Source organism: Podarcis pityusensis, assembly GCF_964106645.2.
Source record: "Podarcis pityusensis genome assembly, chromosome: 2".
Classification (NCBI taxonomy): domain Eukaryota; kingdom Metazoa; phylum Chordata; class Lepidosauria; order Squamata; family Lacertidae; genus Podarcis; species Podarcis pityusensis.
Genome location: NC_138029.1, coordinates 122,309,716 through 122,335,154, shown reverse-complemented (window position 1 = coordinate 122,335,154; position 25,439 = coordinate 122,309,716). Strand labels below are relative to the sequence as shown.

Below are 25,439 nucleotides of genomic sequence, written 5' to 3'. Positions count from 1 at the left end.
CCACCGAGCTTCGCGCAGCCCCTCTCGCTGCTTGGCTTTCTAAGGGTTAAAGTGGGCCGGAACTGGTTTCCTAGAGAGGAAGGGAAATGGGATTTGGGGGCGAGGGAGGGGGAACACCAGAACAAACATTCCTCCCCACGGTGCCCCTTCCTGGCTTCCCACCTTCGGGGTCCGAAAGTAGCCTTTGTGCCTCGCAAGTGCTACATCGGTGGATACCTCTGAGGTTTGGTGAGTCTCTATTTCCGCGCCCCCCCACGCCCCAATTTGATGCATTTGGGTAAAGGGGATTCCCAGGGCTGCAGCGGGGAGGGTGCCTGCTCAGCTGATCCATCCGAGATCCCCCCCCCGCCCCAGAGCACCCAAGTCAGGGATCAGATGTATTCCCTCTCTGCAGGGTCAAGTGGCCGCTTTGGAATTATTATTATTATTATTATTATTATTATTATTTATTATATTGAATTCAGATACTGCCCTATATAGGTCTCAGGGCGGTTCACAGAATAAAATCAAAATATAAAACCGCAAAATGCATAATCAAAATAAAAACAACAGCAATCCAATAACCCGCCCTCCCCAAAAAGCCCACATTTTAAAAGGGCATAGGATGTCAATCATATCGGAGGGAAGCATTTAAAGTACTGTACAACACTGGGCTGACCTCGATGGAAGTGCGTATTCGACTGCAGTTTTGATTAGAATGATAATGCACCCCTCCCCCCCCCAAAAAAAGCAAGTGGAGATATCAAGCCTCTTGACATGCATGTGCCCATTCAGACATGCAGACCCCCAAACACGAGACTGAACGGAAAACATTCCTTAAAACTACAAGCGGTCTTTTAGTCAAAGGAATCAAATGCAGCAGAGACCACCGACTGAAAGCAAACCAACGTGGTCGAATGGATTTGTTTAGTGGGTGTGTAAGGGGAAAATTCCTCCCTTCTCCACGAACCATAATCCAGATTCCCATTTTAAAAGTGAGACAAAGTTTCTAGTATTTGTAGAACCTGAGGCAGGATGTGTGTGTGTGTGTGTGTGTGTGCGCGCATTTTGGGGGATAAACTAGCCTCCTCCCACCTTTCAATGTTTTACCCCTTTGGAAGGAAGGGTGGGATATAGATTGAATACTTAATATTCATAGCAATGCTTTGCTCCTCCCTGGGGGAAATTCTCATGTCTGCCCCACATCCTGTTGTATGAAAGGGAAATAATCCCCTTTAATACACTCTCTGGCCAATTGGTGGTGGGGCACTGCAGAGCCCCATTGCTCACACCTGCCAGGGGACTTTCAGTCACATGACTGTGTAGAAGGATTTGCAGAAAACAACCTTTTTGTGATCTCAGATGTTACAAAAAAGCTGCCTTTAGCTTGCTAGGATGAAAAGGATGCACTAAATCAGGGTGGGTTGGGGGACAGTCTCTCCTCGGGACCCTGGGTGATTCCTAACTTTTGCCTGATGCTCAAAAACAACTCACTTGTTGCTGCTAAAACCACTTAACTTCATTCTGACATCATTCTAACATTCATTAATTTTGCAGTATTTCTGTAAATAGTCTTTAAATTTCTTCCAATCTTCTTCCACGACTCTTCTCCCTGGTCTCGGATTCTGCCAGTCATTTCCACCAGTTCCATATAGTCTATCAACTTCATCTGCCATTCTTCCAGAGTGGGTAAATCTTGTGTCTTCCAATACTTTGCAATAAGTATTCTTGCTGCTGTTGTGGCATACATAAAGAAAGTTCTGTCCTTCTTTGGCACCAATTGGCCGACCATGCCCAGGAGAAAGGCCTCTGGTTTCTTCAGGAAGGTATATTTATATACCTTTTTCATTTCGTTATAGATCATCTCCCAGAAAGCCTTAATCCTTGGGCATGTCCACCAAAGGTAAAAGAATGTACCTTCAGTTTCCTTACATTTCCAACATTTGTTATCGGGCAAGTGATAGATTTTTGCAAGCTTGACTGGGGTCATGTACCACCTGTATATCATTTTCATAATATTCTCTCTTAAGGCATTACATGCCGTAAACTTCATACCTGTGGTCCATAACTGTTCCCAGTCAGCCATCATTATGTTATGTCCAACATCTTGTGCCCATTTAATCATAGCAGATTTCACCGTTTCATCCTGAGTATTCCATTTCAACAGCAAGTTATACATCTTTGACAAAATCTTAGTTTTGGGTTCTAACAGTTCTGTTTCTAATTTAGCAGCAATGTTATAAAGATGTATGTAAAAATGGATTGTTAACAGGTGAGAATCTAAAGTTATAATATATTAAGTTAAAGGATTAAGACAAAAACAAAGAGGGAAAGGAATTGCTGAATTAACTAATTGAACTGGAATACAAAAAAGGGAGGTGTGAGGAGGTCAGGGAAGCAAGGAAATGAAATGTAAGGCAAGGAAGATGGATTTCTTTTAAAGTGTTTTTTACCTTTTTTCTGTATTTTGTATTTTTTCTTTTTTTAAAATCTCTTTTTTTTCTTTTCTTCTTATCTATGTAATCTTTTTTTTTGAAACCTTAATAAATATCATTTAAAAATAAAAAAAACAAAAAACAACTCACTTGTTATGACAGTTCTTAATTCACTAATCCACTCTTTGCTTTAAAGCAATGAAAGGAAGGGTGTTGAGGAACCAGGCTGACTCCCCTGCCTTTGCAACACCACTGAGTAACAGAGAGAAGCAGCCAGCCTTGCTTATATCTAAGAGTGAGGATGGGGAGTGTTGAGGCTGCAAGGCCCACCTGGAAGGGTGCTGAGGCCCAGGAGTGTCCCGTGGCCTGTAGGTTGAGGAAAGCTGGTGTAAAAGGTGGCCGGCACATTTTGCTTCATAACTTTCAATCGAGGAGGGCTATTGCATCACTATAAGCTGGCCTGGTTGCTAGCAAGAACCCTCCAGGCTAGCTCAGGGAACAATTTTTCCTCTCCTGACAGTGTAGCGTCTAATAACAGAACAACGTCTTGGCTTTATAGGTCTTTGTAGCGCTTCTAACTAGGGCAGACTGAAATTGGCAGAAGACCGAGGACTTCCTTCAGACCTCTTGGAGGCTTCCTTGGAGCATAGATGGAAGAGGAAAACTCGGCAGGCCCCGAAAAAGGAAGAGGCCATGATGCCATCAAGACCGGGAGCAGTAGGGGATTTTGGGAGAGAACAGTGCAGAAGATCCTGGGTGAGGAGGACAACCTCAGCTCAGATGTTCAGCGTCAGCAGTTCAGGGCTTTCTGCTACCAGGAGGCCAAGGGGCCCCGAGAGGTTTGGAGTCAGCTCCACCGACTTTGTCGTCAGTGGCTGAAGCCGGAGCAACACACCAAGACTCAGATGCTGGACCTGGTGATCCTGGAGCAATTCTTGACTGTCCTTCCGCTGGAGATGGAGAGCTGGGTGAGGGAATGTGGAGCGGAGACCAGTTCCCAGGCAGTGGCCCTGGTCGAAGGTTTCCTCCTGAGTCAAGCAGAGGTCAAGAAGCAGAAAGAGCAGCAGGTGAGAGTTTCATCTAGATAATCTCAAGGGGCGCAGAATGTGAGGGAGGGCGTCCCAAAAATTCTCTTAATTTTTTGGGGGGAAACATCCAAAGAAGAATATTCAGCAACTCTTCGGTTCCTACCTCTGTCATGGCTTTTCTAACCCTTCTCCCCATTTGATGTCTTCCATCCTCGTTACTGTTTCAGATACAGGATCCGTTTGCAAAAAAGGGCACTAATGTCCTAGAGGTGGAGAGGAATCCATTGGACACCAGACAGGGGCCACTGGGTGAGGATTGATCTTAATTTGTATCTCAATCTGGTCTATTGATTTTGAAATAAATCCAAGTCCCCTTTAATCATTTGGAGTAGTAGATTGTTGTCTTCCAGCCTTTTCCACCACTGAGAAATGTGTTGATTTACAACATTTCATCATTTATACATGGAGACCAGCATTTCGACCTTTTTTTCCAAGGATCCAAAGCGGGAGATATGTGTTCCACACTATAACATAAAATGAGTAGAAACACTCAATAGGTATCTTCGAAGATCTATGTGGCGGGTGGCGCTGTGGTCTAAACCACTGAGCCTGGGGCTTGCCGACCCGTTGCTCGGTCCCAGTTCCTGCCCACCTAGCAGTTCGGAAGCATGTCAAAGTGCAAGTAGATAAATAGGTACCGCTCCGGCGGGAAGGTAAACGGCATTTCTGTGCGCTGCTCTGGATTGCCAGCAGCAGCTTAGTCATGCTGGCCACATGACCCAGAAGCTGTCTGCGGACAGACAAACACCGGCTCCCTCGGCCTATAGAGCAAGATGAGTGTGCAGCCCCAGAGTTGTCTGCGACTGGACCTAACGGTCAGGGGTACCTTTACCTTTAAGATCCATGTGTAGTTAGGCAAGCATTGCTGAATCTTGGAGACAAGCGTGTGCTCCTATCTTCTATCCCCCTTTATATCTTGCAGGTGAAGGAATGATTTCAGCAAGATCACCTCAGGCATCTCCTCATTGCAATGGAAGGGTAGCAGTTTCAGTGGAACAAGATCAGGTAAGGGAAGGATCATCCAGGAGACTGGGGGCAGTCTGGGTTCTCCTGCCCCCTCCTTCAGACTTTAGCAATCTCTCGCTCTTCCACCTTGCTTTCAAAGCTACTCAATGAATGTTTAAATCCTGAGAATAAGGAGCCACGTCGCCTAGCAGTTAGCTATCAATTTTAGGTTCTTCCTTATTTTGCATTCTTTTGCGCCGGGGTCAGTTGTCTAATGTCTGCCAGTTGCATCCTCTGAAGCTAGGAAGCCTGGTCTCAGCTCCCCAGATGGTCCCACGCTTATTTTAAAGGCCACAGAGGGAATATTTTCCACAATTCAGGTAGGTAGCCATGTTGGTCTGACGCAGTTGAAATATATTTTGAAAATTTAAAAATTGTCCAGTAGCACCTTAGAGGCCAACTAAGTTTGTTCTTGGTATAAGCTTTCATGTGCGTGCATGAAAGCTTATACCAAGAACAAACTTAGTTGGTCTTTAAGGTGCTACTGGACAATTTTTAAATTTTTAAAATATATTTTCCACAATGAAGCAGAATAAAAGTCAGGTCAAGCACTGACTCATCAGAATATAAGTGTATAAAATTCTACACAGCGTGGGCAAATGTTTCTCCTTCTCTCATTACACTAGGAAGACTTGTGGGCATCAAATGAAACTGAATAAATTTAATACATTTTTAAATTATTATTTTTTAAAAAGGTTTCCCGCTCCTGTTACAAACATATGTCCATTGCTTCCTGATGTTGCTACTTCATTCTTCTTCTTTAATCACCTTCTCATCCTTCTATTAATTTTAATCCATTTTCATGTCTAGCCTTTCTTGTTTCCTTGCAGTCAGCACCTTTGTTGTTTTCCCGAACATGTGAATATCCAGCACTCTGTTTCCGGACCTGGAGTGTAGAGATAATTTATTGCCACCGCCCTTTGTCCATTCACATTCCACTCCTTGGATGACTTTAAAAGAGGATTAGACAAGGTCATGGAGGATAAAGCTATCAGTGGATACAAGCCACAATGACTGTGTTCTACCTCCACTGTCATAGACATTATGCCTCCAAATACCAGTTGCAGGAAATCACAGGTGGGCAGAGTGCTGTTGTGTCCTAGGCCTTGCTTGCGGGCTTCCCATTGGCCACTGTGAGAACAGGGGATTGGAGTCTCTAAGATGGTTGGGCGGCAGTTCCACGCCTCCTTCCAGCAACTTCTGCAGCCAAGCTGGTGCCAAACGTCTTGCTCTGCTTTCCTTTGAACCACATCAGTGAGGCCGAGAGCGGAGTCTTGTCATGTGGGCAGCCCAGGACCTCCAGACACACTGCTCAGGATTGTGCCCCAGGGAGGTCACTTTGGTGCTGCTAATGCAGTGGTTTGACTTCACCCCTGGAGGAACACTCCATTGTCTCTTGAGACAGACAGGTGCCAGCAAGACTTATCAGCAGCGTAAAAACCAGTTGCACAGATTTTGTTGTTTAGTCGTGTCCGACTCTTCGTGACCCCCTGGACCAGAGCACGCCAGGCACTCATGTCTTCCACTGCCTCCCGCAGTTGGTCAAATCATGTTCCTAGCTTCGAGAACACTGTCCAACCATCTCATCCTCTGTCGTCCCCTTCTCCTTGTGCCCTCAATCTTTCCCAATATCAGGGTCTTTTCCAGGGAGTCTTCTCTTCTCATGAGGTGGCCAAAGTCTTGGAGCCTCAGCTGATTTCCTTAAGAATGGAGAGGTTTGATCTTCTTGCAGTCCAAGGGACTCTCAAGAGTCTCCTCCAGCACCATAATTCAAAAGCATCAATTCTTCGGCGATCAGCCTTCTTTATGGTCCAGCTCTCACTTCCATACATCACTATTGGGAAAACCATGGCTTTAACTATACGGACCTTTGTTGGCAAGGTGATGTCTCTGCTTTTTAAGATGCTGTCTAGGTCTGTCATCGCTTTTCTCCCAAGAAGCAGGCGTCTCTTAATTTCGTGACTGCTGTCACCAGATACACAGATACTAAAATATAAATGCCCACTTTTAAAATGGGAAATAAAATAACCCAATTAAGACAGCACAGCACTTACCGTATTTTGCGCCCCATAGGACGCACCGGCCCATAGGACGCACCTAGTTTTTTGGGGGGGAAATAAAGAAAAAAAATTTTATTTCCCCCCCCCAGGTGCGGGGCTGGAAGAACCAGGTCAGGGAACAGCGGGAAGGCGCGCTCCGCCTCCCCGCTGTCCCCCGAGCTTGTGGGGCTGGCAATGGGGAGAAGTGCGCTGAGCCTGGGACTGCAGGCACCTCTGCGCAGCCATTGAGAGCCGGGCAGAACTTCGCGCCCGGCTCCCGATGGCCGCGCAGAGCTGCGCTGAGCCCGGGACTGCAGGCACCTCTGCGCAGCCATCGGGAGCGGGGCGCGAAGTCGGAGCCGGTCTCCCGAGGGTTGCACAGAGCTTCCTGAAGCCTGGAGAGCGAGAGGGGTCGGTGCACCGACTCCTCTCGCTCTCCAGGCTTCAGCGAAAGCCTGCATTCGCCCCATAGGACGCACACACATTTCCCCTTCATTTTTGGAGGGGAAAAAGTGTGTCCTATAGGGCGAAAAATACGGTATTAGATAGAATATATTGGACACTAAATAGTGGTAGAAAGCTTTTATTCTGTCTATCAGGAGGATATAATTTCTTTTAATTTTAGGGTACAGTGTTCTTTGAGGATGTGGCTGTATACTTCACAGATGAGGAGTGGACCCTGCTGAATCCTGACCAGAGAACGCTGCATAACAGTGTCATGGAGGAGAACTGTGTGATCGTGGCGTCTCTTGGTATGGCTCCCCATTGGATGATAATATCTGCTGTGAAATTCAATATGATGTTTTATGATGAATGATCTGATGCAGCTCAGTGGCACCACGTACAGCATTTGGACAAGTATCTACTGTGTTGTCTCAGGACTTGTACACCAGTTATGCCCTTCTAAAGAATTATCAGACTGGTCTGAACTTCCCAGGCCTTTGAAATGTGAGTTTCAGGGTTGCTCAGGGTAGAAGTAGCTCCTCATTAATTTTCTGGTTGGCCAAAGGAAACCACTGACTTCAGAGATGGATTTCATGATTGGCCCAAACAGCAATCCATCTCAGAAAAGAGGTGGGCTTTTACTCATCTCAGATTCCCATAGCTATATGACGCTTTTGCCTTTGTGGAAATATCTCCTCAAGAGTCCTCCCTACCCAGAGTCCTACTCACCCCTTTTTATAATTTGCTATTTGGCTTACCTGCCTTTCATGGGCAATTGCAGATGAACTTCAAAGAGATAAATCTCAGGGCTCATCAGCTGATCAGCTCCAAGAGCCTCATCAGGTGACCTAGGCAGTTCCTGATGAAGAATTCCCTAATGCTGCTGATCCCAGTGGGGCATCCTGACAGAGACGGTCAGCTGATGGTTACTGAGAGGGAGCCCCTCCAGCAAGGAGCAATCAGGAGTGTATTTTAAGCTCCTCGTTCTTCATTTATCTTCTCACACCAGAAGTTGCAGGTCTAGCAGAAAACAACCTCACAGGCCCTCATCAGACCCATGTGCCAGAGGTTCACCACCATTGCTTTAGCTAGAGAAGTCAGGGATTGCCCATGGAACTTCTAAGCCTAACCTTTACATTCTATCATATTTTCATCTTTTCTATTACTCCTCACAGTTCTGAAGAGAATGGACATGGTTGTATCATTTACCTGCACATCAACCTTGTGAAGTAGGCTAGACTGAAAGGGAGAGTGATTGGTAAAAGATGACCCAATGACTTTCGACACTAAGCCGAACCCAGTTTTACACAGGCCAGATTCAACAGTCTTTAGCAAGCCAGCTCTCAGTTAATGCTGGCGACCAAAGGGAGTTAATTCTGTAGTAAGATCTGCCTCTCATCTAAGTCCCTTCATTTCTTGCTTTGTCACAACCATTATTGGGCATTGTTCAGTATTTTGGGGTTCCGTTTCCTCCTAAGGCTCTCTCATTAGTTTTTGTTGTCATTGCAGAAGGTGACAAATTGGAAACCAGGAATCAGGGAGACCATGACAAACTCCACACAGTAGAGAAGCCATATGAATATCTTGAGTGTGGAGAGAGCATCTATCAGAGTTCCCATCAAGGAACTGACAACAAGGAGAAACTTTATCAGTGCTTGGAATGTGGGAAGAACTTCAGCTGGAAGAAAAATCTCACTTCCCATCAAAGAATTCATACCGAAGAGAAGCGATATCAGTGCTTGGATTGTGGAAAGAGCTTTAACAGAAGCACAGATTTCTGTCGTCATCAAAGAATTCATACAGGGGAGAGACCGTACGAATGCTTAGAATGTGGAAAGAGCTTCAGTCAGAGCTCCAACCTCCATGCCCATCAAAGAATTCACAGTGGGAACAAACCCTATCAGTGTCTGGAATGTGGGATTGGCTTCACCACCAAGAGAAGTCTCACTTCCCATCAAAGAATTCATACTGGGGAGAGACCATATCAGTGTCTGGAATGTGGGAAGAGCTATAGCTGGAAAGACAGTCTCACTTCCCATCAAAGGATTCATACAGGGGAAAAACCCTATCAGTGCTTGGAGTGTGGAAAGAGCTTCCACAGAAGCACACATTTCCGCCGCCATCAAAGAATTCACAGCGGGGAGAAACCCTACCAGTGCTTGGAATGTGGGAAGACCTTCAGCTGGAAGGAAAGTCTCACTTCCCATCAGAGAATCCATACAGGGGAGAAACGATATCAATGCTTGTAAATGTGGAAAGAGTTTTATTAAATGTACCATTTTCCATCTTCATCAAGGTATTCACAGCGGGAAGAATCCATATCAGTGCCAGGAGTGTGGCCCATCCTACTCTTTTTTTTTGTAATAGGGCAACAAAAAGAACATAATAGCACCTTCAAGACTTTGCACATGTATTCTGGCAGAAGATTGTGAGGTTTTGAGAAGGGGTGGGAAGGGATGTTAAATGATGATGATGATGATGATGATGATAATTTATTTGTACCGTTCCCATCTGGTTGGGTTTCCCCAGCCACTCTGGGCGGCTTCCAACAAAGATTAAAAATACATTAAAATGTCACACATCAAAAACTTCCCTAAACAGGACTTTTGCTTGAAATTTCACTTGGTGGGACATTGCCCCAATTGACTCTTATGTAGCCTACAGTGCTTGGAGTTTGGAAAGAGCTTCAAAGAAACATAAATATCCATTGCCATCAATGAATTTAAAAGGGGGAAACTGTATTAACACTTGGGAGAGTGATGCTCACTTATCAGAGAAATCACATGGGGTGAATCCATAAAAATGCTTCCATCCAAATCTTTCCCTTCTTCCCATTAGGGAATTAATATAGAGAGACATCATTCAAACTGGTCATATCCAGTGTTAATCTTGCTTAGAGTAGACCAAGGTGGTCCAGCTTTTTTTTGTGGCCCCCACAACATTCAAGCGGGAGGGAATCTTAAAGCCTTTTTTAAAAAATTCTGTGTGTTAACAAAAGCACCTACATCTGTTTGTGTATTAAATTTGTTTTAATAATTAAATATATGTGTATTTACTTAGGTACTGTATATTTCATTAATTTCCTTAATTGTGTATATTAAATAATATTAACTGTATTGTGAGCACTTCAATTTACGATATGGAAATTTAATTCATTCTGTGGCTCATGTGTTCTGCGATATTCTTGCAGCCCCTTGGTATGAAAAGTTGGACCACCCTGAAATTAACGGACCCAAGTTGTCATGTTCATTAAGTTCAGTGGGTGTACTTTGGGCAGGATTAACATTAGATACAACCCACTGCTATGAATGGGGAAAGGAAATGCTTCAGGTAGGAAGTGAGCAACTAGAAACTGTCCATACTGTATCTTTATGTAATTATTTATCTAAAAAATTGCAATAGGGACACTCTTGTTTTCCCTGATTAGTTTTTATCCATTGATGAGACTGTGCAGCAGGTGAATAAAGCCCTAATATATATATATATATATATATATATATATATATACTCTGTGTCAATCGGTACTTCCTTATACCTGCCCTGAATCTCTCACCAGTCAGTTTCATGGGATAGCCTGAGCTTCTAGGACTATGAATGGGAGGAGAAAACTGCTTTCCACAAGTTCTCACCACGCCATTCAGGACTTTTTGCACATGTATGGTCAACCCTCTTTCTTTGACTTCTATGCTAAAAGGCTGTCTTGGCTGACAAGGCTAATTCATATCAAAGCTGCCACTCAGCACTAGAAATGCTCATTGATTTAATTTTCAGACCAGAAGATCTTTTTTTACAATATGGTTTTATTTGTTTTTTCATCATTACAGTTTTCAACATTATTACAATCAAAAATTGAGACCTTTACTTCCCTTCCACCTTTCCATGGCTTGATCTTTTACGGTCTTTTACCACTGCATATTCTAATCAATCCATACCTTCTCTTTTCACATTTTATTTCCACATACTTTATACTGCTGAATTTATTCTAAACCTGCTGACGTTTTTACCTGTTTACAATAATTCTTAGGTCATTTATTAGCCTATTGAGCTCACCTACATTTCTGACTAAATCATAACTGTTTTTTCCCCTTTATGTAGGACACAGCAGTGACCATCTGGAACTGGGGTTCACCAGTTGTGTTCTGGTGGGGGGTGCATGGGGGACATAGGAGCCAACTCCCATAGGCCAGGTTCCTTCAGCCCCTCCCCAATAAAATATTGGAGGGGGCTGCCCCCATGTTGACATACATTGCTATTCAAATGGTATGTCCGTGCCACATCATGTGATCGATTATGCAGGGTGGGGCTTACGTGCCCCCATTTTTATCCCAATTTAACTGGCTGATCTCCCCGCATCTCCATCTCCACCTTTCCCAGGCTGTCGGAGCCAGCCGTTACAAATGGCGCAGTTTAGCATAAAATAAAGACACAGAGAGCCAGCAATATTTTCAGGATGGTATGAGCAGCTCCTTTCGAACTTCCCTCTCCTCCGGTAGCTTTTTTAATATCCTTTGTCTCTCTCCAGCCGCATGGCTGTTTGCCAATGTCTCACGTTACCTCATCCGGTTAAGGCTTTTATTGCCCCCATCACCATATAGGGTCATCACTGCCCAGAGGAAACACAACTCCAATACATTCCAATACATTGTAAAGCTCAGAGTGCTGGTCAGCCGAGGTCAGGGAGCACCCTGCAATATTACAAGCCTTTACCGTGGCTTTATGACTCCCACACCAGGCTCCTTCCCCCTCCAGGCCATCTGACTCCCCCCTTCACCCACAACGCAAAGGGGAGCCCACCCCAGCCTGGGAGGTAAACTCCAGACGCAGCCCTTACAGCAAAAGAAGGAATCCAGCCACTTCCCATGCCCCATGCAGCCTTTGCAGCAAAGGTGGAGGCGGAGGCAGGAAGCAGCTGGCAAGTTGCTTTGGAGCATGGGTAGGCAAACTAAGGCCCAGGGGCCGGATCCGGATCACCTTCTAAATCTGTCCCGCGGATGGTCTGGGAATCAGCGTGTTTTTACATGAGCAGAATGTGTCCTTTTATCTAAAATGCATCTCTGGATTATTTGTGGGGCATAGGAATTCTTTTTTCCCCTTCAAAATATAGTCCGACCCCCCCACAAGGTCTGAGGGGCAGCGGACTGGCCCCCTGCTGAAAAATTTTGATGACCCCTGTCTGGGGGACCCAGTCCCCATCACCCGCTATTATTTTCCCCTCTAGGAAACCACCCCTCAACTTCAGGTTCACATTCGACTATTGTCATGAATGGGGCAGAAACATGTGCAATGTGTTCTGCCTCTGATTTCTTTCCAAAGTCTTTGCATTGCTTTCCGCTTCCCCCCACCCACCCACTGCAACTGTTCGCTTGGGAACCCGAAGTGGCACTGAGTCTTCATCCGGCCAGTTGAACCCCATCTGTGAGCGTTTCCTCTTTGGCTCCTGCTTTGAGAGAGAGAGAGAGAGAGAGAGAGAGAGAGAGAGAGAGAGAGAGAGAGATCGTACTGCATGGCCTCCTCAGGGTTAAAAGCAACTGAGCTAGGTTCCTAGAGAGGAAAGGGGGGGGATTTAGGGGGGCGGCCGGGATCCTCCAGAGCCGATGCCACTCCGCCTTGTGTGGCTTCCTGCTTGCAGAGAGGGGGCGAAAGTGGGCTTTGACTCTCCCAGGAGGGAGCTGCATCGATGGCCCCTTCTGTAGCCTGGTGAGTGTCTCCCCATTTTGTGCAACACTGAGCTGAGCTCTAGGGAAATTCATCCTCAGCTGCACATTGAGTATGATATAAGAATCTTATTGGACACCCAGCTGTCATTTTGCCTTCTCTAGGGCATGTAATTAAATGCCTGATGACACCCCCAAGACACCCCAACTCCTTCCCTCACTCCCTAGGATAGAAACCCTTCCCCGAGCTGTCAAGTTCCTGAGCTACAATAGAGCATTGAGAAAATGCCTTTATCTCAATGTTTCAAGACTGAATAAACGGCATCCATTTTTTTCTGTAACAAATGCATTTAGCGTGCCTCCTGGAAGTTACAACAACTTTTCTTTGTATGTAAACTGTGTCCCCTAGGTGCGGAAGTAATTTACTGCATATCTTGATTTGTCTCTACATGCTTATCCCCCGATCTGTAAATTACAGTGTTACCTTGGGTTAAGTACTTAATTCGTTCCCAAGGTCCGTTCTTAACCTGAAACTGTTCTTAACCTGAAGCACCACTTTAGCTAATGGGGCCTCCCGCTGCTGCTGCACCGCCGGAGCACAATTTCTGTTCTCATCCTGAAGCAAAGTTCTTAACCCGAGGTAATATTTCTGGGTTAGCGGAGTCTGTAACCTGAAGCGTATGTAACCTGAAGCATATGTAACCCGAGGTACCACTGTAATGGCATTGTCAATGCCAGTGCCGCTGGTAAATCCTTTTTCTATGCACCTGGGAAGAAGGCAAATACTGGGAAATTAACTCAATCACAAATGCTGAATACATATTAATGTCAATGAAATACCAATTTTCTGTAACCCACCCTAAACCATCTTCCCCAACAGAGCTCCAAGCAACCCCCAACTCACATTTCTGATGTGTACTGTCCTGTTTTTCTGTGTACAACTGAGAGAGGGAGTTTGTGCATGAAGGAAGAGCTGTGAGCAACAGAGCTGTTGGATGGATGCTGCACCTTATTTATGTATTTATTTGTTACATTTACATACCACCTTTTCCTCCAAGGAACTCAAGGTAGCAGATATGCTTCTTCCTCTCCTCATCTTATCCTCACAACCACCCTGTGAGGTAGGTTGGGCTGAGAGGCAGTGACTGGCCAAAGGTCACCCAGTGGGCTTCTTGGGTGGGTAGCTACTAGACCTCTAATCTCTTCCAGGTCTTAGCCCTACACCAAACCAACTCCCTTCTGACCTTCAACCAGGTTGAAGGCTTTAATCCATGGCCCACACATGAAGGAACCTCCCCAGAAGATCATCTTAAGAGTCCTCTTGTCATTCACCTGCCCTTCCTTCTGATGGGTGGCTGGACTCATCTACATTTCCTCAGGGAAAATCTTCATGTCCTGACAGTGTAATAATTCACTCACCCTACAATGTCTTGAATTTTTAGGACTTGGCAGTGACTCCAGTAACAGCAGTCTTTGGCAGAAGCAACAGAAGCTTCTTGGACCCTGTTGGAGGGAACAGAGATCAAAGATGGAAGAAAAAGACTCAGCTGGGCCTGAAGCAGTAAGAGGTCTGTTTATCATCCAGGCCAGGAGCCCTGGGGAACTGTGGGAAAGAACAGGATGGAAGATTCCAGGTGAGGACACCCTCAGCGCAAATGTGCAATGCCAGAAGTTCAGGCATTTCCACTACCAGGAGGCTGAGGGGCCCCGAGAGGTTTGCAGCCGACTTCACCATCTTTGCCGTCAGTGGCTGAAGCCGGAGAGATGCACCAAGACTCAGATGCTGGACCTGGTGATCCTGGAGCAGTTCCTGGCTGTCCTACCCCCCAGAGATGGAGAGCTGGGTGAGGGAATGTGGAGCAGAGACCAGTTCCCAGGCGGTGGCCCTGGCCGAAGGTTTCCTCTTGAGTCAGGCAGAGGAGAGGAAGCAGGCAGAGCAGCAGGTGAGGTTGTCATCTGGACCAGGGGTCTCCCAAACTGTGGTCTGTGAACTGCTAGTGGTCCATGAGTTTTATTCAGTTGATCAACGTTAAATATTTATATTTACTTTTAATTGCGTCTTGGTTGCTTATTTTATTTCTTGTATTTTAATGCATAACAAATTGAATTCTGTGGAACACAAAAAAATGAAAGCATCCAAGGAAAGACTTCTAATAACCCTTCAGGTTTCTGCCTCTGCTGTTCCTTTTCCAATCCTTCTCCACAGTTGATGTCTCCAATTCTTATTGTTGTTTCAGGTTACAGGTCTATTTGCCAAAGCCGGCCTGGATTTCTCAGAGGCAGAGAGGGCTCCATCAGACACTGGACAGGGGCTACTGGGTAAGAACTCCCTTGTTAGAGCAGCTACATTGGCTAGCAGTCTGATTCCAGGTGCAATTCAAAGTGCTGGTTATGAGATATAAAACCCTATACCACTTAGGTCCAAGCTATCTGAAAGACCATATTTCCTTTGGGAATTGACTGTTTTTTAAGGAAAGGGCTTTTACTAGTGGAAAAGGGCTTTTACTAGTGCTGTGCTGTTTTTAATATCTGCATCTTAATAGGTTTGTTTTTATATTGCTTTAATTCTCCTAGAGTTTAACCAACATTTTAATTATTCTCTTTTTATGTTTTAGCTTTTTGTATTTCATCTGTGTGGTTTAATTAATGTAAGCTGCCTAAAGTCCTGGTCTGGGGATAAGACAGGATATAAATAAATATAATAATAATAATGACTGATGGGATGTATCTCAATTGGGTTTATCTTGGTCAAGTGTTAAATAAATCCACAGGCTCCTTTAATCTTTTGGGGGAAGAAACTGGCAGCCCAGAGCCCCAAAGGGAAGAGATGTCCTTTCACACACATATAAAACAGAATATAAAGCTCTGAAATACAGTGGTACCTCAGGTTACAGATGCTTCAGGTTACATACGCTTCAGGTTACAGACTCCGCTAACCCAGAAATAGTACCTCGGGTTAAGAACTTTGCTTCAGGATGAGAACAAAAATCGCATGGTGGCAGCGCAGTGGCAGCGGGAGGCCCCATTAGCTAAAGTGGTGCTTCAGGTTAAGAACAGTTTCAGGTTAAGAACTGACCTTTAGAACGAATTAAGTTCTAAACCTGAGGTACCACTGTATGCTTAACAGATAAAAGAATTTCTAATACCCATGTGTATTTAGGGATGCATTGATTAACCTACGAGAGAAGCAAGTGCTCCTGGCTTATCGCCAGCTTTTTTTCTCTCAGGTGATGAAATGATACTGGCAAGACCTCATCAGCCATCTCTGCTTCGTGGTGAAGGGGAAGCAGTTGCCATTGAACTGGATCAGGTAGGGAGGACAGATCACAGGAGGCAGGCTGGAGGCAGGCTACTCGGTCCCCACCTCCCTAGGCCTGAACTGAAATCCCTGCTTCTTGGTTCTTCTGTCAGAACTGCCTGCAAGGAAGTCAAATATTTAAATCATTCTATGGAATTCAAATTGCCACATGATAAAATGCAATATAGGAAATAAAACTACAATTAAAAATCATACAACATCCACAGGGCAAAGTGTTTGGGAACCAATGTAATAGATAACACAAACTATTATCTATAGAGGAGATTTCATTTCTGCAGAATAGCCCCTCTTCCTTGAAGAGTCTCATGGATTTTGGGAATCAATATATCTTAATGTAATCTTTCAACTATTTCCCTTTTTCTCAGAGTCCCGTGTCCTTTGAGGAGGTGGCTGTGTACTTCACTAAGGAGGAGTGGGCACTTCTGGATCCTGATCAGAGAGATCTGCATAAAGAAGTCATGGAGGAGAATTGTGGGATGGCAACCTTTCTTGGTAAGGGTCGAAGTTTCACTTGTCCAGGAGTGGAGAATCTTCAGCATTACAGACATTACAGGACTGCAACACCCATAATTTCTGTACTAGTTTAAAACTGTTTAGAAAGTGTAGCAATCTATCAACTTTTAGCATTATTATTCTTTGCACGTTTCTTATACTGGATAATTTTTACTGATTAAAACATTAGCATTTTTACCTCAAGTTCTTACCTGTTTCTTATCTTTGTTGCAGCATGTGAAAAAAGCTTTTGTCAAAGTTTTAGCCTCACTACCCCTCAAAGGATCCTTATGGTGGAGAAGCCATATAAATGTTTTGGAGGTGCAAGGCGCTTAAATGAGAAGATAGGCCTCATGACACATCCAAGAATTGACACAGGGGAAGAACCACACCAGTGCTTGGAGTGTGGAAAGAGCTTCAGTGATATGAAAGCTTTCACTACTCATCAAAGAACCCACACTGTGGAAAAGCCATATAAGTGCTTGGAGTGTGGAAAGAGCTTCCGACAGAACATAACTCTCAGCTATCATCAAAAAACTCACACAGGGGAAAAACCCTATGAATGTTTGGACTGTGGAAAGAGCTTCATTCGGAAGATAAATCTCACTTATCATCAAAGACTTCACACAGGGGAGAAACCATATCAGTGTTTGGAATGTGGAAGGAGCTTCATTCGAAAGATAAACCTCACTTCCCATCAGACAATCCACACAGGAGAGAAACCATTTCAGTGCTTAGAGTGCGGGAAGAGCTTTAGACAGAATATAACTCTCAGTAATCATCAAAGACTACACACCGGAGAGAAACCCTATCAGTGCTTGGAGTGTGGAAAGAGCTTCATTCGGAAGACTGATCTTAGTTATCATCAAAGAATCCACACAGGGGATAAACCTTATCAGTGCCTGGTGTGTGGAGTGAGCTTTACACAGAAAAGGCACCTCACGTCTCACCAAACGATTCACACAGGGGAGAAGCCATATAAATGCTTGGAGTGTGGAAAGTGCTTTCGCCTGAACAGAGACCTCATTCCTCATCGAAGAATTCACACTGGGGAGAAACCGTATCACTGTGTGAAGTGTGGAAAGAGTTTCAATACAAACGCAAACCTCCGTTGTCATGAGAGAGTTCACACAGGAGTAAAACCATATAAATGTACGGAGTGCGGGAAGAGCTTCAGTGCAAAGAAAACACTAATTTCCCATCAAAAAATGCATACAGGGGGAAGTGATATGAATGTTTGCAGTGTGGAAAGAGTTTCCACGTAAATAAAGTTCTCATTTCTTTGAATTAACATGGGATAAACTATTCCAGTGCTTGGAGTGGAAATACATGAAATGATGCACATAACCATTTAAATATTTCTTGGGGACGTAGAGTACCCTCCTTTTCTTCCTTAAGCTACACCCCTCCCTCTTGGCCCCATTCATTTAAACTGAAGCAGCCCTGGGAGACCAGAGTTCAAATCCCCATGAAGCCATGAAGTTCACTGGGTAACCTTGGGCCAATGGCTCTCAGCCTAGTTCTACCTCACAGGGTTATATTGAAATACTTTATTGTCACTTGTACACCTTGTATACAGTGAGATTACACGAGCACCCCCCACTCAGCTCTCTTAGTCTTAATTTCCCTCGTTTATTGATGCATACCCACCAAACCCGAGAGTCAGTTGCCCTGTTGTTATCTTTTCATTCAGCAGCCTAACAGGCCACGGATAGAAGCTGTTCTTTACCCTGTTGGTGCGACTAATCCTGCTTCTACATCTTCTGCCTGAGGGCAGGAGATCAAGAAAGTGCCGGCCAGGGTGTGAATCATCCCTGAGAATTTTCCTCACTCTCCTGAGGCAACGTTCTTCTGCTATTTCATCCAGCGGATTCACGGGACAGCCCATAATATCTTGTGCTGTATTCACCACCCTCTGTAGGCACTTCCTATCAGTTGATGTCAAACCAGCTTACCACACCATGATGCAGTATGAAAGGATATGTTGACCGGTAGAAGATCTTTCTATGTTGACCGGTAGAAGATCATCAGATGTTGATTGACATCATTCTTCCGCAATACTCTGAGGAGATGGAGTCTGTTGGGCTTTCTTAACCACCTGGGTTGTATTTATTTTCCAAGTAAGCTCTTCACTGAGATAAACTCCTAGGAATTTAAAGGAAGAGACTCTCTCCACACAGCCCTCCCCGACGTACAGCAAGGCTAGTTCTCCTCTCTTCCTCTGGAAGTCCAACACCATCTGCTTTGTCTTGCTGATATTAAGGTGCAAGTTGTTCCCTAGGCACCATGTATATATATATTTTTTACCTCCCCTCTATACGCTAATTCGTCTCCACCTGTTATTAAACGCATTGCGGTGTCATCTGCAAACTTAATAATTGCAGTAGACAGATCAGATGATACACAATCATATGTATACAATGAATACGGGTAGGGACTTAGCACACATCCCTGTGGTGTGCCAGTGCTGATTTTTAAGGAATTAGATGTTACATGTCCAATCCTCACTGTTTGTGTCTGATCTATCAGATAGTCTTTAATCCAGTCACAGATGGTAGGAGAAAGGTTCATGTCAGTCAGCTTTTTTTCAGGGTTATTGTGAATATCTAAAATTGGGAATAGGAGAACTATGAAGCCACTTCAAGTTCATTTGACGAAAGGTGGGCTATAAATGTAATAATAAATGAATAACAAAAAGTCCATTTCCAGCTTACCTGTCCTTGATTTTGAATTGGTGGTGGTGGTATTTTTTTTTGTGTGTGTTTATATAGGAGGCTGGGTTTGGAATCAGGAAATTAAATGTGCAAAGAGGAAATGGAAAGGGCAAAGGAATGTTCTCTGGTTTCCAAGTGCAGAAAACATGCCAAAGGCAAGGAGAGGATGCGGGAGAGGAGAATATGATGTTTTACACACACACACACACACACACACACACGATTTAATTTACCCACCCTGGTATTGTAAACTGGTCATCTCCCTCCCCAGGGGTCTCCTAACCACTTCAAGTTACAAGACAGGAGATTCCGACTAAACATCATGAATAACTTTCCTTCCTTGGAGATTTTTAAGCAGAGGTTGGATGGCCATCTGTCCTGGATGCTTTAGCTGAGATTCCTGCATTGCAGAGGGTTAGACTAGATGACCCTGGGAGTCCCTTCCAACTCTTAAGATTCTATGAAGCTCCCTGAACAGGGATGAGGAAGAGGAAAATTGGAGTTCAGGCGCACAGACTCCAATCCAGGTGTGGCTTTCAAGGCAGGGCGGGGGAATGTTCACAGGATCAAATATGGGATAAATCAATTTAAAAAATAAAATAAAAAAATTTAAATCAACGATTAAATAATTTGTTCTTGGCTGTTAAGACCCTAGTAAATTATTTACGTAAGATACTGCTATAAGCTTTTTCTTCTTCCCTTTTTGCTAAGCAACTTTTTTCTATTCAAATGAAATTATTTTGCAAAACAATCTTACGTGGTCGATTATGCAGGGTGGGGCTTACCTGCCCCCCCCCCAATTATTCACGTTGGCACCCCTGGACCTGGGAGCAGGGTTCGTATCCCCATGAAGCTACCTTGGGCAGCCAACGTCTCTCAGCCCAGCCTACCTCACAGGGTTGTTGGGAGGGCGAACTGGGGACGTGGAGAACCACGTGCCCCACCTTGAACTCCTCGGAAGAAAAGGTGGTATATAAACGTAATGGCGGGGCGGGGGAAAGGGAGACACCCGCAAGGGGCCTCGAAGCAGCCGGAGACGAAGGACGAAGGAGGCAAAGGCAGCGGTTGAGGCAGAAGCGCCGGCATGTAGGAAGCCAGCGAAGGAAAAGGCGGCCGGTCGGCGTTGCTACGGGCTCGTGAGGCGTTGCTAGGAGGCGCCCAACGGCCGGGCAGCGTTGCTAAGGGCACGTGAGACGTTGCTAGGGACGGCCTAGCGGCGTTGCTAAGGGTACGCGAGGCGTTGCTAGAGGCGCCCAACGGCCGCGCGGCGTTGCTAAGGGCAAGTGAGGTGTTGCTAGGGGGCATCCAACGGCCAACCACCGCTTGGACACTCTATGGCCTCCGCTATTTCTCGACTCGCGCCTGCTGCTGATCACTTCCGGGTCTCCTCGCAGGGTTTTCTCCGGGCCGGGAGGGGGAGCCGCCTGCAGAATTCAACGAGCGGCCGCTTCACGGGGGGCACCGGGAGGCGGAGACGGGTTTTCGCCTCATTAAATGCCCCCAAGGACTTGCGTTGCCAGGGGGTTGGGGACCAGATGATTCATTGCCTGTGATTCTGAATTGTAGGGTTTGGAAGGGACCCCCAAGGGTCATCTAGTCCACACACGCAACCCCCCGAAATGCAGGCATCGCAGCTAAAGGATCTCTTGACAGATGGCCACCCAACCGCCTTCCTTGCGAGGGATTCCGCCTCGCACGCTCCCTGCCCAAGGTACTGCCATGTCTGGCACATCTCTCCTCCTGGCGCCGGTCGGCACATCGCTGTCAGGGCAGGAGGTGATGGGGCGCCCCTGCTTCGTGGAAGAGGGATGCCAAGAAATAGGCAGGATACCAGACCATTCCTCCCATTGTTTTGATTAAAATGGGAGGCAGCTGTTGAGAAAGGGCCTGGTTTTCTTCCTACTTTTGATTTTCTTGCCACCTCCCCCCCCCAAAAAACCCCTTCTTCGGAGAGTGCGGGGCTAGGCATTCTAAGGGTTAAATTCGGAAGCGGTGGGGGGGAGGCAAAGCCCCCACCCCTTTCATGTCCCTTGGAGTAAAACTGGTCACTGATCTCTCTGCTACCCCCCCACCCACAAAAGTGCTACCTTTGTGGGATCTGGTGAGCACCCCTCCCGAAATTTGGGGAAAGGGGAGTGGGGGGGGGGAGGATGCACAAGGGGCGAAAGTGAGGAGGGGGAGTCAAAAATGCCTTGGGGGCTGATTTCCAAAATCCAATGCCAGGCAGAAAAAGGAGAGGATCGCCAGCTGTTGGGAAGGGGGAACTATTTGGACCCTAGCCCCATTTTACCCACAAAGGGAGGTGGCCTGTGCAGCAGATCCACTTAGGACCCCCATATATAAACCAGGGGGTTTGATATGTGGGGGTTGGGGAAGAGGAGGGTGTGTAAAGCTGGTCTGCAATGCTTAGTTGAATGGATCATCCCATTGGATTTAGGGGAACCCCACCGCCAGATCCCACTATGGGCCTCCCCCGCACCCCAACCGGCCCCACTGGGGCCTCTGAATGACTGTCTTCTCCATGGGACTCAACGGAAGAAGCAGTAACAGCTTTTTCCAGAGATCCATTCTATTGTAACTTCTTTAAAAGAAAAGGGATGCTTGTTGTAATAATCCTAGGTAAACTGATATCTGACATCAACCTGAATTCGCACAGGGGAGACGGTTTTGTGTATGCTGCTAGGACCCACCGTAATTTTTATGATAGGAAACTGTTTTCAACTGTTTTTGATGTTGTGTGTTAATTCTGTAACCCACCCAGGGACCTTAGGCTGATGGGCAGGTAATACATTATATATACAGTAAGCCCACAACTTATTTGGGGGTTGCATTCTGGGAATCAAGCCTAAAGCCAAAATTGCTAAAAAAATACGGTAAATTTCATTGGTTCAGTGGTGGGTGGGATTGCCCAAGTCATTTTCCGCACCTATTATTTATTTATTTATTTATTTATTTATTTATTTTGCCACACTTAAAGCTGAATATGCACAAGTTAGATGCACATAAGCTGCAGGCTTACTGTATGTGTGTTTGTATTTCTATATATTTTATATGTACTACTACAGCTGTATTGTTTTTATCGTAATTACTTCTATAGTTTTAATAGATTGTACATCTTAACACTTCAAAAATATTCATAAAAGTGAATAATGAAGAAGAGAATATAATGCTGTTGATAGCACTTTCACCATATTGATAGTTAGAAATCTCTATATCCTTAAAAATATCGTTATCCAGACTCAGCCACATTTCCTGAGCGAAACTCTTCCTCTCTTGAAAGTGTTATTCAGTAACCAAATAATGTCTTCACTTTCAGGACTTGATAGCACCTCCAGTTTGGCAGAAGAGGGGTCTCTTGGATCCAGTTGGAGGTTTCCTTGGAACAGAGCTCAAAGATGGAAGAGAAAGACGCAACTGAAGCAGGAAGAGATCCATTTACAACCCAGGATGGAAGCCCTGGGGAATTCTGGGAAAGAACAGTTCAGAAGGTAGTGGGTAAGGAGGAACCCCTCAGCTCAGAGGCACAGCGCCAGCGTTTCAGGCATTTCCGCTACCAAGAGGCCAAGGGACCCAGAGAGGTTTGCAGCCGACTCCACCATCTCTGTTATCAGTGGCTGAAGCCAGAGCAACACATGAAGAATGAGATCCTGGACCTGGTGATCCTGGAGTAATTCTTGGCTGTCCTTTCCCCAGAGATGGGAAGCTGGGTGAGGGAATGTGGAGCAGAGACCAGTTCCCAGGCGGTGGCCCTGGCCGAAGGTTTCCTCCTGAGTCGGGCAGAGGACAAGCAGCAGACAGAAGAGCAGGTGAAGTAGAGTTTCATCCTGGTACCTTCAAGATGCTCAAAATGTGTAGGAGGGTATCCTAATGCTAACTGTCAGGCCTTTTCTGCAAATCATCCACAAACTCATAAAGGCCTTTCTCATGCTTTTTCTAATCCTTCTCATCTTTGATATCCCCATTGTTGTGTCAGGGGAAAGGTCTGTTTGTTGAAGGGGCCACTGATTTCCATGGGGCATGGAAGGCTGCATCGGATGACAGAAACTATCCCTTTCAACGGAGGAACATTCAGGAGAGTGACAGAGTGGCCGCCTCGCTTGGTAAGAATTAACTGGATCTCCCTCTATCGATTATACCCTAAATCCTTAGGGTTCTTTTATTTTCTCCTGAATCGGCTTGTCCCCAAATTTTCTCAAAGTTGAAAAAAATGAATGTATTTTCAGTTCCTGAGGACTTAAAGGAGTACAGTGGTACCTCGGGTTAAGAACTTAATTCGTTCTGGAGGTCTGTTCTTAACCTGAAACTGTTCTTAACCTGAAGCACCGCTTTAGTTAATGGGGTCTCCCACTGCTGCTGCACCGCCGGAGCACAATTTCTGTTCTCATCCTGAAGCAAAGTTCTTAACTCGACGTACTGTTTCTGGGTTAGTGGAGTCTGTAACCTGAAGCGTATGTAACATGAAGCGTATGTAACCCGAGGTACCACTGTACTTCGATTTCTAGCCAATAGTCCAGGTGTGAAGAATTGCATTTTCACACAACTCACTAATATAACGTGTGGAAGCATTGTGTAAAATATGTAGGAAAGTGGATCAGGCATTGTGTAACAACAGCACATGTACCTAGGCTTGTCTCATGTGATCTCTGGGAGAATCAGTTGCTACAGACTTCCCATCACCTTTTTCTCTCACAGGTGATGGAATGATGCTGGAAAGATCTGCTTCACAGTCTCCTCTCCGTGGTGGCGTTGATGCTGTTGTGATGAAACCAGAGGAGGTAGGGGTAGGATTAGTGGGGGGAGCAGAGCTGTGGGCACCCAGGGTGCCTCTGTCCTCTACTCAACCCCCTCCCCAAGGTGCCCATGAGGGAGGCTGCGGATGCCGCTTGAGAAGGTTTAATTTCTGCAGGACTTTTCTGTATTTTGGCATTCAATCATATCAATCAGGAGGCCAATGTTTTCCTTTTCCCTCTGGGTCCCATGTGCTTTGAGGACGTGTTTATCCGAGGAAGAGTGGGCCCTGCTGGATCTGGAGCAGAGGGCCCTGCACAGGCAAGTCATGGAGGCGAATTGTGAGATCACTGCCTCTCTCTGTAAGGTTCCCTCTTTGCATAGTTGACCATAATATCATACAGAAAATGCAATATAAAGCATTTTTGCACATTTTGTATATTTTTCAGACTCAATCCAACAGGCTTTCTATATTTTTATTGTTTACAAGATTCATGGCTAACCTTGCCATTTAAACAGTAGGTTAAATAGGCCTAGCACATCCAAGGGTTCATTAATCCAGGATCCGTTGACTAGAAGAGAAGAAGAAGAGTTTGGACTCGATATCCCGCCTTTCACTCCCCTTAAGGTGTCTCAAAGCAGCTCACAATCTCCTTTCCCTTCCTCCCCCACAACAAACACTCTGTGAGATGAGTGAGGCTGAGAGACTTCAGAGAAGTGTGACTAGCCCAAGGTCACCCAGCAGCTGCATGTGGAGGAGCGAGGAAGCGAACCCAGTTCACCAGATTACGAGTCCACTGCTCTTAACCACTGCACCATGCTGGCTAGACAATTCAGTGCTTAGACTGCATGCAAATTACATGCTCCCATGCTAAATGACAGGCTTTCTTCTCGTATTTATCATATATCCACCCACCATTGCCCAAAAGAGTTCAGAAGAGAATACATAGGGTTGTGCTATGGTTTAGAGTCACAACAACCCTGTTAGGTAGGCAACCTATCACTATCACTCAGCGATATCTGTGTGTGAGCTAGGTGCTGAACATGGATCCCCATGGACTCAGTCCAATAGTCTATAGAACTTCAACTATCGATTAAGGTATTAATGGCAGGGATATGAATAGTAAGGTCTGCTAATAATTTTCTGTTACTCCTTTATCGCAAGCATGATGTGTTTTGGTTCAGTGATTTGAGCTTCCAGTTACACCTCAGGCTCCTGATAGTGTCCTCTCTTTTTCAACAGATCGTGAGTGGGAATCCGAGAATCAGGAAGATCTACATTGGTTCTTGCTAGAAGCTCACATGACTTTAAAGGCAGAGCAGCAGAGTATTAAAAACACAATAAAACATCAAACATTAAAAACTTCCCTAAACAGGGCTGCTTTCCGATTTCTTCTAAAAGTCAGATAGTTTTTTATTTCTTTGACATCTGATGGGAGCACATCCCCTACATCTGCATTTTATGAGCTAAGAGTGACAGATGCACTGGGTTACCATATCAATAAATCATCATCATCCTATAGCCTTCAAAGCAAGTGGGGG

The 25,439-nt window shown here is 45.4% G+C and overlaps 2 protein-coding genes and 1 long non-coding RNA gene across 7 annotated transcripts; 2 read left to right on the top strand and 1 right to left on the bottom strand.

The window, feature by feature from the left end:
- The first annotated feature begins 47 nt into the window (after positions 1-47).
- LOC308469604 (uncharacterized protein) lies at positions 48-17,746 on the top strand. Of its 4 annotated transcripts, XM_080992304.1 has the most exons (8): positions 51-228; positions 2,974-3,481; positions 3,670-3,751; positions 4,425-4,507; positions 7,172-7,298; positions 8,500-12,687; positions 14,087-14,278; positions 14,882-15,402. In XM_080992304.1, the coding sequence occupies exons 2-6, from the start codon at positions 3,065-3,067 to the stop codon at positions 9,237-9,239; spliced, it is 1,449 nt and encodes a 482-aa protein (XP_080848430.1). In that variant the 5' UTR covers positions 51-228; positions 2,974-3,064; the 3' UTR covers positions 9,240-12,687; positions 14,087-14,278; positions 14,882-15,402. The 4 variants fall into 4 exon arrangements, with proteins under 4 accessions (XP_080848428.1, XP_080848430.1, XP_080848431.1 ...); XM_080992302.1 differs by lacking the exons at positions 3,670-3,751; positions 4,425-4,507; positions 7,172-7,298; positions 8,500-12,687; positions 14,087-14,278 and adding exons at positions 15,872-15,954; positions 16,329-16,455; positions 16,690-17,746 and having other exon boundaries at positions 48-228; positions 14,882-14,963; XM_080992305.1 differs by lacking the exons at positions 51-228; positions 2,974-3,481; positions 3,670-3,751; positions 4,425-4,507; positions 7,172-7,298 and adding exons at positions 15,872-15,954; positions 16,329-16,455; positions 16,690-17,746 and having other exon boundaries at positions 12,534-12,687; positions 14,087-14,587; positions 14,882-14,963.
- Positions 15,796-20,323, bottom strand: LOC308470179. Its single transcript, XR_013982226.1, has 2 exons — positions 20,027-20,323; positions 15,796-16,061 (listed from the first exon to the last, which is right to left on the bottom strand). It is a non-coding gene; the product is annotated as an uncharacterized lncRNA (long non-coding RNA).
- A 9-nt stretch (positions 20,324-20,332) lies between these two features.
- Positions 20,333-25,270, top strand: LOC308470116 (uncharacterized protein). 2 transcript variants are annotated; one of them, XM_080993403.1, is made up of 6 exons: positions 20,333-20,397; positions 22,486-22,664; positions 22,863-22,975; positions 23,143-23,269; positions 23,862-23,944; positions 25,141-25,270. In XM_080993403.1, exons 2-6 carry the CDS (start codon positions 22,565-22,567, stop codon positions 25,189-25,191), a joined length of 474 nt encoding a protein of 157 aa, XP_080849529.1. In that variant the 5' UTR covers positions 20,333-20,397; positions 22,486-22,564; the 3' UTR covers positions 25,192-25,270. The 2 variants fall into 2 exon arrangements, with proteins under 2 accessions (XP_080849529.1, XP_080849528.1); XM_080993402.1 differs by lacking the exon at positions 20,333-20,397 and adding an exon at positions 20,748-20,880.
- Positions 25,271-25,439: the final 169 nt, after the last annotated feature.

Excerpts from the sequence above, each read along its gene's own strand:
- LOC308469604 (XM_080992302.1), top strand. The coding sequence starts at position 3,065 with ATGGAAGAGGAAAACTCGGCAGGCCCCGAAAAAGGAAGAGGCCATGAT. Across the intron at positions 15,955-16,328 it reads TTGCCATTGAACTGGATCAG|AGTCCCGTGTCCTTTGAGGA; the intron begins GTAGGGAGGACA and ends CCTTTTTCTCAG. Across the intron at positions 16,456-16,689 it reads TGGGATGGCAACCTTTCTTG|CATGTGAAAAAAGCTTTTGT; the intron begins GTAAGGGTCGAA and ends TCTTTGTTGCAG.
- LOC308470116 (XM_080993403.1), top strand. The coding sequence starts at position 22,565 with ATGGAAGAGAAAGACGCAACTGAAGCAGGAAGAGATCCATTTACAACC. Across the intron at positions 22,976-23,142 it reads AGCAGCAGACAGAAGAGCAG|GGGAAAGGTCTGTTTGTTGA; the intron begins GTGAAGTAGAGT and ends TTGTTGTGTCAG. Across the intron at positions 23,270-23,861 it reads CAGAGTGGCCGCCTCGCTTG|GTGATGGAATGATGCTGGAA; the intron begins GTAAGAATTAAC and ends TTTCTCTCACAG.